The sequence below is a fragment of the Protopterus annectens genome, chromosome 8.part0 (genome assembly GCF_019279795.1).
Source record: "Protopterus annectens isolate FY-2018-M chromosome 8.part0, PAN1.0, whole genome shotgun sequence".
Taxonomy (NCBI): Eukaryota; Metazoa; Chordata; order Ceratodontiformes; family Protopteridae; genus Protopterus; species Protopterus annectens.
Genome location: NC_056741.1, coordinates 659,522,099 through 659,537,298, shown reverse-complemented (window position 1 = coordinate 659,537,298; position 15,200 = coordinate 659,522,099). Strand labels below are relative to the sequence as shown.

General features: G+C 37.8%; 1 protein-coding gene across 1 annotated transcript in view; it reads left to right on the top strand.

Annotated features, from left to right (window-relative positions):
* LOC122808332 (immunoglobulin kappa light chain-like) overlaps nt 1-15,200 on the top strand; it is a 128,893-nt gene that overhangs the window by 40,859 nt on the left and 72,834 nt on the right. Inside the window, exon 3 of the mRNA XM_044079298.1 lies at nt 11,159-11,452. Within this exon, the coding sequence (XP_043935233.1) occupies nt 11,159-11,452 (294 nt within the window). The remainder of the gene's footprint in view (nt 1-11,158; nt 11,453-15,200) is intronic.

The following is a 15,200-nucleotide window of genomic DNA, read 5'->3' as shown; positions in this document are numbered from 1 at the left end:
GTTTGACAATTCAGTGGATGAACCACCCTTATGGAGTGGGATAACGTGGGATATTTTCCAAATTGAGGGTATAGTAGATTCCTTGATGGTACGATTAATTAGTATGGTTATGGGGTAAGCTATAACATCAGTGGCTAATTGTAAATATTCAGCTGGGAGTTGGTCTGCAGCGAGAGTAGTAGGTTTTAGTTTTTGTAGTAAGGCTCTTATTTTGGAAGTGGTGACAGGTTGTAGATTAAAAGTAGATGTGGTTTCAGGGATGTTTTTGGTTATAGGGCAGCAGGTGGCAGGTAGTTGGTTGGCTAAGGTTTGGATAGTATCTGTAAAAAAAGAGTTGAAAGTATTGGCTACCTCTATTGGTGTTTTATCTGATTCCTTTTCTGGGGTAGGAGTGGAAGATTTGCCTGGGCGAAGAAGGTTGTTGAGACCAGCCCAGAATTTTTGAGGATTGTCATGATATTTATTTTGTAGTTGGGAATAGTAGTTTTTTTTATCAGCTAGTATGGATTTTTTAGTTGCATTTCTTTCCTGCTGGAATTTTATCCGATCTAGGGGTAGTTTGGTTGAGCGCCATTTTTCCCATGTTTTATTTCTGATTTTGATGTTGGATTTAGTTTCTTTTGTGAGCCAGGGTGCAGTATTAGTTTTAGTTTTAATTAATCTTTTAGGAACGTGAATATCAAGTATGGCTAAGAAGGTAGTATTAAAAGTAGATACTGCTTCCTCCAGAGGGAGATATATAAGATTAGTCCAGTTACAAGATTTGAGTTCAGTCAAAAACTTTAAAAGGTTGAACTGCTTCTTATTTCTAACTGACCTATACAAGGGGGTTTTGGAGAGTCCTGTTTTGTTTTTCCTGATATATGTGATGAGGTGGTCACTAAGGTCATTTGGAGCGGTCCCGGACATGTATGTGTGTGGTGGGCAATTTACTAGGATCCAGTCTAGAATACTTTCTTTTTGGTCTGCATTACCAATTCTGGTGGAAGTGTTTATGATCTGGGAATATCCATAAAGGTTAATGTGGATAGGATTAGATTCTACAGAGCATAGGTTCCAGTCAATGTTGACATCACCCATGATTATGGTTTCTTGAGGGCAGTTTTTATTTAGCCAGTCTAGTATGTTTTCCAGTGTATCTACATTGTTCCCAGGAGGGATATACAATGTAATTAGATTTATGCTTTTTTCTTTATTTAGTTGTAGTTTTAAGGCAAGTATTTCGGCGTTGGATATTTTATGTGGTTGCATGCTGTTTAAAGTTAGCTTTAGATTATTTTTGTATAGTACTGCTATGCCTCCTCCCTTTCTTTTTAAGCGGTCTACCCTGTATATACTGTAGCCAGGTGGCAGGATTTCATTATCTTTGGTCCCTGGTTTTAGCCAGGTTTCAGTTAAACAAATTATGTCTGGATGGTGTGTGGCTAATAGAGCATGTAGGTTGTGCACTTTATTATTGATACTTCTTATATTTAGGTGGTAAATTTGGAGGGAGTTGGTTGATCTTGGAATTGTTGACAGGTTGTTAGAGTTATTGATGGTTGTGGGACCAGGATTGAGGTGGATATCACCATATTTAGTGATATTTTTTCTGAGATATTCTAATAGCTTAATTAGCTTCAGTAATAACTTCTGATCCTTTATTGACTTGGGGTGATTTTGGTTGAGTTTATAGTGGTAATGATAGGTAGGCATAGGAATTTTACAATATAATTGTTGAATGTCAGGTATGTTGCTGTGTTTGGATAGGGCAGAACGGGTGTGACAAATTGGGAAATGGTACCCTGAGTAGGGTTGGTCTTCATATTTGGTAGCTAGGTAAGTAATAGTACAGAGTGGTATCATAAGAAATAAAGTATTTAATATTGATTTCGTATAGTTAGGTTGAGTGGGTTTCATTGCTGTAGAATATCGGTGCTTCTTTAAGAAAAAGTACAAATTTAGAGGAGGTGGTACCTTCCAGTGAGGAGATAACATACGAATGGCTAAGAGATAATGAGGGGGTGGGGTCACATAAGTATAAATTCAGGGTTACTGGGGGCGGGTGGGATATGGGGGCAGGGTGGGGCACGCAGGCGAGCCAGGCCAGCGGCGAGCAGAGCGGGGTTTATTCAGTCTACAAAGTTGACCAAATACATGAAAGTTAAGGCCAGTACATATGGTAAGCTGCCCTTTGTAAAAATTGTAGCTCGTGCTAAGAGATAGGCATACAGGCACACAAGATAAGTAATTGTCTGTATGATTAATTCTGATTATTTTTGTATTATATTTGTTATGGTGTTACTTTTAAGTGGGTAGCTGTTACTTTTTTGTTGAACCCAGTGCGCTAGCTATCAGTCGGACTTAGCAGCACTTATGTACAACTTTGGGAGTTACTGTTCCTTCTGGAGGTTAATTAGAAAATGATAGATACCTTTCTAGAGTGTATCTATTTCCTGATAGAAGTTATCTCTTGTTCACTTTTTATATCAGGAGCAGCGGACTGTCAAGGCTTGACTATGCTTGCAGTATAGCTTGGGTTTCCTTTCTAGCACCTGGAGACGAGTAGAAATTTGTCAGCGATGGGAATGAGAGAGGATTGTGCCTATTGAAAAGTGCAGAAAGCAAAGACCATGCTGACATTACTTCATTCTTCCAGTATACATTATTAGTAGCAACTATAATAGAGCTGTACAATTAACATTAAAACAAATAACACTCTGTTAGCGTAGCCTCCTAGTACTTAGCATTAAAACAAACGACACTTTGTTAGCGTAGCCTCCTAGTAATTAGTCAAGTAGCTTTAAGATCCTGTAACTAATGTAGAATCAACTAGCTGGTAATAAATTAAATCGCAGCTAGTGACCGTTGATACAGTAAAACAAACTTTATATGGGCACGCTGAGGCGAGTATCTAAGTTCCCTGTCAGTTAGTAGTTCATTTACAGGTTTAACATGAACAACAGATTATATAGCATTTAAAATGCTGACTTAGACACAATGTATTAACGTCTCTGGTTCTTTTCGACTCTAAACTGATACTGTTGCCCACGTTGACGCCAAGTGCGTAACGCTCAAATTAGCGACTTAGTTTCAGCTAAAACTTAGTTCAGAAAACAGTAAAAATGCATACAATTTGGTTATAAACATCAGAACAGGTCCATGAGTAGTCGTTAACTTTAAAATACAGTATTTGCAGTCATATTTAGTGAGTTCTTACATACCCTACTTTAGGAAGCTCTCGCCTGGGTTCAGGAAAAAGAAAACTGCAGTAATTCAAAGGGTTTATTCAGTCTACAAAGTTGTCCAAATACATGAAAGTTAAGGCCAGTACATATGGTAAGCTGCCCTTTGTAAAAATTGTAGCTCGTGCTAAGAGATAGGCATACAGGCACACTAGATAAGTAATTGTCTGTATGATTAATTCTGATTATTTTTGTATTATATTTGTTATGGTGTTACTTTTAAGTGGGTAGCTGTTACTTTTTTGTTGAACCCAGTGCACTAGCTATCAGTCGGACTTAGCAGCACTTATGTACAACTTTGGGAGTTACTGTTCCTTCTGGAGGTTAATTAGAAAAGGATAGATACCTTTCTAGAGTGTATCTATTTCCTGATAGAAGTTATCTCTTGTTCACTTTTTATATCAGGAGCAGCGGACTGTCAAGGCTTGACTATGTTTGCAGTATAGCTTGGGTTTCCTTTCTAGCACCTGGAGACGAGTAGAAATTTGTCAGCGATGCGAATGAGAGAGGATTGTGCCAATTGAAAAGTGCAGAAAGCAAAGACCATGCTGACATTACTTCATTCTTCCAGTATACATTATTAGTAGCAAATATAATAGAGCTGTACAATTAACATTAAAACAAATAACACTCTGTTAGCGTAGCCTCCTAGTACTTAGCATTAAAACAAACGACACTTTGTTAGCGTAGCCTCCTAGTAATTAGTCAAGTAGCTTTAAGATCCTGTAACTAATGTAGAATCAACTAGCTGGTAATAAATTAAATCGCAGCTAGTGACCGTTGATACAGTAAAACAAACTTTATATGGGCACGCTGAGGCGAGTATCTAAGTTCCCTGTCAGTTAGTAGTTCATTTACAGGTTTAACATGAACAACAGATTATATAGCGTTTAAAATGCTGACTTAGACACAATGTATTAACGTCTCTGGTTCTTTTCGACTCTAAACTGATACTGTTGCCCACGTTGACGCCAAGTGCGTAACGCTCAAATTAGCGACTTAGTTTCAGCTAAAACTTAGTTCAGAAAACAGTAAAAATGCATACAATTTGGTTATAAACATCAGAACAGGTCCATGAGTAGTCGTTAACTTTAAAATACAGTATTTGCAGTCATATTTAGCGAGTTCTTACATACCCTACTTTAGGAAGCTCTCGCCTGGGTTCAGGAAAAAGAAAACTGCAGTAATTCAAAGGGTTTATTCAGTCTACAAAGTTGTCCAAATACATGAAAGTTAAGGCCAGTACATATGGTAAGCTGCCCTTTGTAAAAATTGTAGCTCGTGCTAAGAGGTAGGCATACAGGCACACTAGATAAGTAATTGTCTGTATGATTAATTCTGATTATTTTTGTATTATATTTGTTATGGTGTTACTTTTAAGTGGGTAGCTGTTACTTTTTTGTTGAACCCAGTGCGCTAGCTATCAGTCGGACTTAGCAGCACTTATGTACAACTTTGGGAGTTACTGTTCCTTCTGGAGGTTAATTAGAAAATGATAGATACCTTTCTAGAGTGTATCTATTTCCTGATAGAAGTTATCTCTTGTTCACTTTTTATATCAGGAGCAGCGGACTGTCAAGGCTTGACTATGCTTGCAGTATAGCTTGGGTTTCCTTTCTAGCACCTGGAGACGAGTAGAAATTTGTCAGCGATGGGAATGAGAGAGGATTGTGCCTATTGAAAAGTGCAGAAAGCAAAGACCATGCTGACATTACTTCATTCTTCCAGTATACATTATTAGTAGCAAATATAATAGAGCTGTACAATTAACATTAAAGCAAATAACACTCTGTTAGCGTAGCCTCCTAGTACTTAGCATTAAAACAAACAACACTTTGTTAGCGTAGCCTTCTAGTAATTAGTCAAGTAGCTTTAAGATCCTGTAACTAATGTAGAATCAACTAGCTGGTAATAAATTAAATCGCAGCTAGTGACCGTTGATACAGTAAAACAAACTTTATATGGGCACGCTGAGGCGAGTATCTACGTTCCCTGTCAGTTAGTAGTTCATTTACAGGTTTAACATGAACAACAGATTATATAGAGTTTAAAATGCTGACTTAGACACAATGTATTAACGTCTCTGGTTCTTTTCGACTCTAAACTGATACTGTTGCCCACGTTGACGCCAAGTGCGTAACGCTCAAATTAGCGACTTAGTTTCAGCTAAAACTTAGTTCAGAAAAACAGTAAAAATGCATACAATTTGGTTATAAACATCAGAACAGGTCCATGAGTAGTCGTTAACTTTAAAATACAGTATTTGCAGTCATATTTAGCGAGTTCTTACATACCCTACTTTAGAAAGCTCTCGCCTGGGTTCAGGAAAAAGAAAACTGCAGTAATTCAAAGGGTTTATTCAGTCTACAAAGTTGTCCAAATACATGAAAGTTAAGGCCAGTACATATGGTAAGCTGCCCTTTGTAAAAATTGTAGCTCGTGCTAAGAGATAGGCATACAGGCACACTAGATAAGTAATTGTCTGTATGATTAATTCTGATTATTTTTGTATTATATTTGTTATGGTGTTACTTTTAAGTGGGTAGCTGTTACTTTTTTGTTGAACCCAGTGCGCTAGCTATCAGTCGGACTTAGCAGCACTTATGTACAACTTTGGGAGTTACTGTTCCTTCTGGAGGTTAATTAGAAAAGGATAGATACCTTTCTAGAGTGTATCTATTTCCTGATAGAAGTTATCTCTTGTTCACTTTTTATATCAGGAGCAGCGGACTGTCAAGGCTTGACTATGCTTGCAGTATAGCTTGGGTTTCCTTTCTAGCACCTGGAGACGAGTAGAAATTTGTCAGCGATGGGAATGAGAGAGGATTGTGCCTTTCTAGAGTGTATCTATTTCCTGATAGAAGTTATCTCTTGTTCACTTTTTATATCAGGAGCAGCGGACTGTCAAGGCTTGACTATGCTTGCAGTATAGCTTGGGTTTCCTTTCTAGCACCTGGAGACGAGTAGAAATTTGTCAGCGATGGGAATGAGAGAGGATTGTGCCTTTCTAGAGTGTATCTATTTCCTGATAGACGTTATCTCTTGTTCACTTTTTATATCAGGAGCAGCGGACTGTCAAGGCTTGACTATGCTTGCAGTATAGCTTGGGTTTCCTTTCTAGCACCTTATCACTAGGAATGTTGTAGATGATTTGTAATCCAGCTATCATTTTATTCATATACAGATCAGCTGTATCAGAGGTTTGTGAAACATATTACATCAGATTACATATGAGGGAATATCTTATGAAGACAGTAAGGATTGTTGCCAGAAGCAGAACACCAAAACTTGATATGAAAGTGAGAACCGTTCCCAAAGGGTCACTATACGAAAGGTAGTCTACAGCTCGTTGCATGCACTTATCTCTTCTTTTACTGGGCCATTCATCAAATGCACAGCTCAGGCAATTTTCTGAATCATAATACCAGCGCAGCCGGACCAGTAGCTGTGCATGAGCCTGCACATTCTGGGACCTCTCATCAGCAGCTTTCACAGAAAGCAAATGTAAATGGTGAATATCCTTGATAAATGGGGACATTTGCCCCAATGATTACGTCTCCGTTTTTTTTGCTGCGAAGGAAAGTAGAACTCATCACGAGTCTGTTGTCTGAAGTATATTTTCTAGTTTTGAGGCAACAACAAGCTAGATAGATCCTTTCTGTAGCGGTGGTACAGTGGTGAATCCAGCTACATGTGCTCGGTACAGTGGTGAATCCAGCTACATGTGCTCGGGCCTGGCAGCTTTGCAAAAGAGCCTTTTAGGTAAAACGCTTCGCCCCATTTCTTTCTTCCATCTCAACGTTCCATTTACAGGCCTAGTAGCTGTACCATGGAGTTAATAGGTTAGCACACTCTTTTTTCAGGCTCACTCACTTATTTTATATGGCAGTGCCTGCAGAGATATTATTCCAGACATATGCTACCTTTCTTAATGGGTTACTACACTCTTTTTCTGCCTCTCTGACATTTTTATCTGATAGTACATGCAGATGACTTATTCCAGCAATTTTATGGCTGTATTATTTGACTACAACACTTCCTTTCATGCTCTCTCCCATATTTTATATAACAATACATGCAGAATAATCACTAACCTGCCTGGTGGTGCAGCCTTAGCAGCCTATCAGCATAGGCTTGCTGATTCATAGCATGGTCATCTGCAGCTATAAAGTAAATGAAGGGATATTGAGACATACCTATTCATTATACATACTCCATTACCAATTCTTACATACTGCATTCCACGGCTACATACTCAGTTGTGGGGCATCCCGCATCCCATGGGCCTCCTGTATCCATTGGTTCAGGCGGTCCTGCTTTCGTCTCTTCAGGTCTGCATGGTGGTGATGGACCTGCTCACCAGTCTGAGGAACGCCTGTGGCACTGGTGAGGTCACGAGCTAACCGGTTCCAAGCCTCTGCCTTGTACTCTGTCCCTTGGAACTGACCCTGCAGGAGTTGTGACTCATGATGGTGGACAAGGAGCCAAACCATGCATTTGGACTCCTCGATGCCCCAACGTTGCGCTAAGAAGCATGTTCCCTCTCCAACACCAGACATTCTAACTGCAGATGTGAGCTACAGTCAGTTATGACGTATATTCCTGCCTGTGGGGCTTAAATATGCCGCATTTCCCGCACTTTTTTGTGATTGGTCATTTTGTAAAATTCTTGGCTGACTGCAGACCTGCTTAGTAATGGTTAAACTATCATTAGTAAGTATATGAATGTTAACAGTGGCTGTTTCCCCTTTGTTGTCATGGCTTAGTAGTTCTGTACTTTGCTTCTGACGCACAGAGTCCTGAGTTCGGACCTTGTCATTCATTTTATTTTCATACTGTCCAGACAGGCTAGGGGGTGTGGCTGCATTTAAGCAACTTTGCTCTGCGTTGCTCCTCGGTGCCCTTCTGTGCCCTGGTTGGTGCGGTGCACATGTCCGCACAAACACATTGTGCTGGGTAAAGCGCTATTAAACCATGGGCAACTCTATTGCACTGAGTAAAGAGCTATTAAACCATGGGCAACTCTATTGCACTGGGTAAAGCGCTATTAAACTATGGGCAACTCTATTGCACTGGGTAAAGCGCTGCTTAACTGCAGGCAATTTTATATCAGGATCTTTTAAAATATTTATTTTGTTCACTGATACATTGGCCATTTCACTGCTTTTTAGTGATGTTTAAACATATTTGTCAGGTATTATTTCATATACTGATTTAAAAATAAATACGAAGGGGAGCGGTGGGACTCGAACTGTGAATGCCTTTGCTTTGTGCAAATGCTCTACCATTACGCTACTGCTATTTGGTGTGATTTGCATAAACATTCTTTCTTATGCTCTTCCATGTCAGAATTGCTAACTCTAGCTAAGCAGTGGGCACACTCGCGCACACACGTGCAAATACGGGCAGCTATTTTGGGAATTTAAAAAAAATGTAATATTTTGAATTTTAGAACTATGATAGGGGTTTACAATATCAGGGAGTGTGGTGTTGGGTGCAGGGACATTTGAGCGGACTTGCTCTTGTGTGTTTGCTTTTACTTTTAATACACTTGCAGGGGTGTGGACATTTAGACTGCTCGGCAGTTGGACACGCCCTCTGCTTTCTTACACGGTCCGTGTAAGACTTACGGTTGAGTCAGCATACCCTCATGCATATTCATGGCATGCTGACATCATTCCATTCAACTGCAGCCTCCGAGTAAGACTTATTAAGTCTTACACAGAGGATTCGTAAATCCGGGGGTAAGAGTATAGGCTTTGTCCCGGTATTTTAGAGGGCTTGGAGAAACTAAACCACCATCTGCTGAGGTTGTTAAAAACTCACTTCCCAAGCCTCCATGAATCAGGACTAAAGAGCTTGAGCAGCTCCCCAGTAACACAATGTCACTATAACTGCATAACTTAGGGAGTCACAAGGCTGAAGTCTTCAACTGTTCTACTACTGCTCATCCAAGTAGGAATGTCCAAATAACCAGTCACTCAGCTGTTAGGCATACAGACTCTATACTTACTAGGCTGAACAAAAACAGGTTGCTAGCCCCCTTTCTTAGGCCAGGCTCCTTGAAGTCATGAATGTTGCATTGTTCTTTAAACAGGACAAATATGGCTATGACCTGTAAAGTTTCATGATGGTGTGAATGAACTGAGATACTCATCTCAGAAATACATGCTGAGAAACATCATGGATCTTACTATGGATGTGTAAGTGAAGGTAAGACACTGGTCTTGAATGCAGTCCTACCTTTACACAGTTTAATGCCTGAGTCAAAGAGAAGGCGATTCTCTGTGACAATTATTAAGTAACATTATTACAATTATTTAAGTAATAAAATATTCAGCTGTAAGAATTCCATTCCTCATGAAGCCTCCAGTTATCCTTTTTGCAACAAATGACATAAGCCAAGCAGTCCAATTCAGAACCAAATTTATTGAGGAACATAAACTAGACTGTTTTGATGAAATACCAGCATTAGTATGCTGTGTTATAAAATAAAAAAGATAATTGTAGACTACAGTAAATCAAAATCTACTAAGATTCTATAATTTGTGAAAAAGATCACAACAGTTTGGAAGTTAACAAAAGGGAGATCAAATAAGAACACAATTTAAAATTAGTATGCATTGCAAAGCCAAGAATACTCACGAGTCCTTTTTTAACCACATTTATTTGTTGTGTCTTTCGGTTTATCCTGGTTAGGGGTCGCCACAGCAGAACTCCGGTCCACTAATGTTTGGTAGTGGATTTTTACTTGCCGAGTTACCAGCCCTGATGCACAGCCTTCAATGAAGGCGCACCCATTCATGCATGCCTTCACACAGAAGACGCTCTAGCTGAGAATCGAACACGACAACGTCTTGCTGTGAGGGGACAACGCTACTGCAGCACCACTACTGTTCAATGAATAAAATATAACATTAAGCAACACTCTGACTAAACTCATAATGGCACTACACACTCTGATCCTAAAGGCATTAATAATAAACTTGTAGATGGATTTAGTGCAAACTTTGCACCAGAAGCAGTCATTGAATTTTCAAAGTCCCTTCCTTCTTCCAAAATTATCGTAGTGCATTTCCTTAATATGTTGCAAAAGCTAAAATTATCGCTTATGTGAATCCCAATAATATACCCAATTACTTGCTCAACAGCACCAAACACACCACTTCTGATCCCTCCTAAAACTATTCTAATTAAATGTGGTCACAGGGTATCTTTCTGAGATATCAAAAATCCCACCCAGTAAAGAGTACCAGAGTTCCTTTAAGTCAAACCTTGACAACTGTATTGATACCTATAAATTCATCGTAGGCCTAGCTTGCTTTACCCTTGAAGAGGCAGGAGATGCCCAATGTGGGTGGATATTGGCAAGCTGATAATGGCCCATAACAACTAGATATCTAGTTGAAATCACTTTGTCATTGTATGAGACTGCCTTTAATCACTATACATATATGGGTCTGTGAAACAAATCATTCTGGTAACACAACAGTTTATATACTGGGAACAAAATAATAAAAAAAAGCGTAATAGTCTGAGAATTTGGGGATACCTTTTGAGAATAGCCAGCAGTAAATGGTGCAAAAAGTACACATATAAATAAATATGCACTCTTATCTTAATTAAAGCACTAGGTTTTTCTCCTAGGAATTATAACAAATATCATTCTAGTTGTATTTAGGGAATTTGTAAAGGTGTGCACTTTGTTCTCAAACATGTTTTTCTTACATAATGCCTTGTGAATATATATTTATCTGAATCTTAGAAAGTCTTTAATAAAAGGGAAATCCTATGTCAAGTGTTATCTTTTATTAGCACAATATCCTAATTAATATACAGAGAAAGCAATGCTGCTAAGTGGATATCTTGTTTAAATTACTTAATCGTAATGAGTAAACACTTAACTTTACTTATTTCTTTCTTTTAACATGCAGGCAGAACTTTGACAAAACCTTCTATATTTATTACTGGTCCTTCACAAGAGATGATTACTTTAAGACTTGATGTGACACTTATATGTCTGGTATATGACCCTCCTGAAAGCATGCAGATTTATTGGAATGTCTCTGGAAAACATTTGACTGGAGGAATGAGTCCTGAAATAATTAGTGCTGAAGGTGACTACAGTATTACTAATGATTTGACACTATCCTATGACACCTGGATCAAGCAACCCTCCATTCAGTGTGTGACTGGAGAAGAAAGTAAGACCTATAACTATACTAAAGGTAATGTATGCTACTAATATGAAAGTGATACAGTTATGTAGCATGACCCTTAGCTTTAAGACATTTATTAACAGTAATGTTGCTGATTTATAACTTGCTGATGTAAAAAGGTAGACTTTAAAAGTTCTCTTTTTAGGTTGTATACTGTGGAGTATTTTACCATATTTCATTGCTTACCACACCTGTTAACAACACTGTTCAGCCTCGGCCTCCAGTAAGGTTTTGTACCAAGTGAAGGGAGAACAGCTACTGTCATTCCTCTGTATAAGAGAGAGACTTCCATGGACCCATGCATTTATAGACCCACATGTCTGACAGTCTCACATTCAAAGCCATGGAAAGACTTCTCATGCAACTAATCAGTCAGGATATACAAATGCTGAATTTATCAAGAGCATGTCATGCTTACTCAGCCTAGTGGATATTTTTGAAAAGGTTACCAAAGCAATGGATGAAGGCAAAAATGGAGCACAACACATACCTTAACCTGGCCAAAGCTTTTGACACAATTTTCCCATTTAGGCAGAGTAGAAAAGCCAAGTAAACTAGGAATAAACTCCTGTGTAATCTGCTGGATTGCCATCAGGCTCACCAATAAGATACAGGAAATCAGAACAGAGCAAGCTACCTCCACAAAGAGAGCAGTCAGCACTGGCATCTCCCAGGAATATGTGCTGGACCCTCTCCTGTTTGGCATTTACTTTTCTGAAATAATAGAAAATATCAAAAGCCTCTGGCTGACTAGGTTTGCAGGTGATTGCAAGCTAGGAGCAGTTATTCAATCCCCAAATTACTTAGCCATCCTGCAAGCATGCCTGTCCCAAATAAATAACTGGTGCCTAACTCATGGATTGAAACTAAATACCAAAAAAATGCATTACTGTATCCATTGATAATTCAGCTATCCCAGGGAACTACCCCATTAACAATATGCCCCTAAGAGTTGAACTATTTGTTTTGGATTTGGGAACTTATGTGGACAGTGACCTAACCCTTGACCAACATGTGTCCATTGTTGTAAGAATGTCCTTTTATATTGTACAGGTTATAAACAAAGGGATTGTGTCTAAATCTATGGATGCCATTATCCCCCTTTACTCAGCACTCATTAGAACATTCATTGAATATAATGATGTCTTTGGCATGTATCTGTTCATACACATGCAACGATTGGAATGATCTCAGAGACATCTTACTAAAAGAACAGAAGGCCTAAACAACATGTCCTACATGGACCGACTCAAAGTCCTGCCACTACACTTGGTTTCCTATAGACTGCTAAGAGGGGACATGTGTCTGCCATACAAGACATCCAGTGACCAAGTACTAATGAATTTATTGCACATCAGCAAGTTAAATGGCACCAGAGTTAAATAGCATCAGAAATACTGACTCTAGGGATCTAAATTTCTATGACATCAGCAAGATGGATTGGAGGTGATTCCACTGCTCTGGAGTAGACTCCCTTGTCACATAAAACAAAGTTCATCCCTGTCCATATTAAAGCATGACCTATATCAATGGATGGGAAACAGAAAATTTAACCCAGGACTGCCCTATACTAATAATAGGCAAAGGCAGCTCCTAAATGCTTTATCCCATGCATGGGGTCCCCTTAAATTATCTAAGGAATTATCCAGTTATTCTCATTAGAGGTAATGTATAATTATCAACCGTGGTCTGGGTAAGGGCAGTCTCTGACCAAATGGAATTGGTTAATTTGAGCACATAAAGAGAAAATGGCTTGGCTTAAAATGGCTTGAAAGCCCATTACTTATCTATGAGCCTATAAAATATATGTTGCTCAATAAAGTTTAGATTGGGTAGGTAAGCTGCAATGCCTCGTTTGGCGAACAGAGATTTTGCCATCACAATATTTAACTTTAGACAACTGGCAAGATTGCATTAAACATACATTTTCTTTCACGGTTCATGTTTTTAAACCTTTTCATTGCTCATTGATGTTTTAATAACTTAGCTGATCAAAATTCATTATTCTTGAATTAAGATGATGTTAAGGTCAGATGGCATATTCTTGAAAGCTACATGAATAATCGAAACACAATTATTATAATTCATTTAATAATCTGGTCTCCAAAAATCCCAAGGCAACAGCAAACAGTATAGCATGCATAAACCTTAAACTGTAAGAACTAAATGAGGCATCCACAAATGCAAAACAGCTGATGTGCTGCAAACAGCAGCAACTGCTTAATCCTTGAGGTTCAGTCATCTAGTACTAGCAGAGGATAGATAACCTGACAGTCATAGTTTACATAAGGATGATTAAAAATGAACAGTCTTGGAGATTCAACACGTGTACCATTGCACCAAATTGTATTCCTCTTTTAGAATTCTGCTCCTGTAAGACATCAGTAGATTTAGTTCTTATTTCATTATTATAATGAAGTGCCTGATCATTGAACAGACATTTTCCAGTCCATTTTATTTCAATTGTATGGTATTTATTATCCTCTCATGTCAGTACAAGTTTCCTTGAGCTAGTTTACATATTGTGCTGTTTGTGTATTTTGTTTTCTATTTAGCTCCCCAGGCTGAGACACATACATAGACAGATAGATAGATAGATAGATAGATAGATAGATAGATAGATAGATAGATAGATAGATAGATAGATAGATAAATAGACAGACAGATGAGTCATTTGCTTCACTGATGTGATTCATCAAAGCTGCAACTCTGTGAAACAAAACATTTGGAAAGTCAGCATTTGAGATTGCACTTTCTCCACTGAAAAGGAATATTCTCCTACCTGTGAACTGTGATACTCACACACCTTTTGACCTCTGGATATCTTGACCAAATGCACTCAATCAAATAGATATAGACAAACCTGCATTTAGACCAAAGGCAAGGCATCAGTTTATACCATATGTATTTACATATATATATATATATATATATATATATATATATATATATATATATATATATGTATATATATATATATATATATATATATATATATATATATATATATATATACACACACATATATATATATATATATATATACATATATATATATATATATATATATATAGAGAGAGAGAGAGAGAGAGACGGAGAGAGAGACAGAGAGGGGGTTCCATTAATTTGGTGTAATTTTAGTGTTTATTCACTTAGACTATGTACATTTGGTCTAATTCATTTGGTCTAAATTCACTCGGTGGAATTTTTGGTTTTAACTTATTTATTTGTTTATTTTATTTACTGACACTTGAGGTCCTAGAAAGACCAATTGGATAGGAGCACATTTTTAGCAGACACCTGAGGAGAAAAGCTCCAAATTGTTACAAAAGATAAGATTTTAAGAAGACAAATTTTACAGTCTTTAAAAACAATATAAAAACAATTATAGTTTAAATAATTATATCAAATTAGACATAATTTTTAAAACATAAGTTAAGTATAAATACAAGTTATATGACAATGATATAACAGAAACATTTTAGCCAGTTTATAGAAAAATAAAAGGTAAATTAGTATAATATAAATAGTAATTGCAATATAAAGTAAGACAAAAGTAGGATTGTGGTATGCTTTGAGAGAAAGCCAGGGCAGAGAAATTGATAGATGTAAAGATGTGAGAGAAGAGGGCAGAGTAAGGCGGTGTAAGGTACAAATAGGTATTTGTTCACATTTAGGGATATAGTTTATCTTTGTGTTAAGCAAGAACATAACCAACTTTTCACTAGGAAGTATTTCGGAATGGTTTTGAATGATG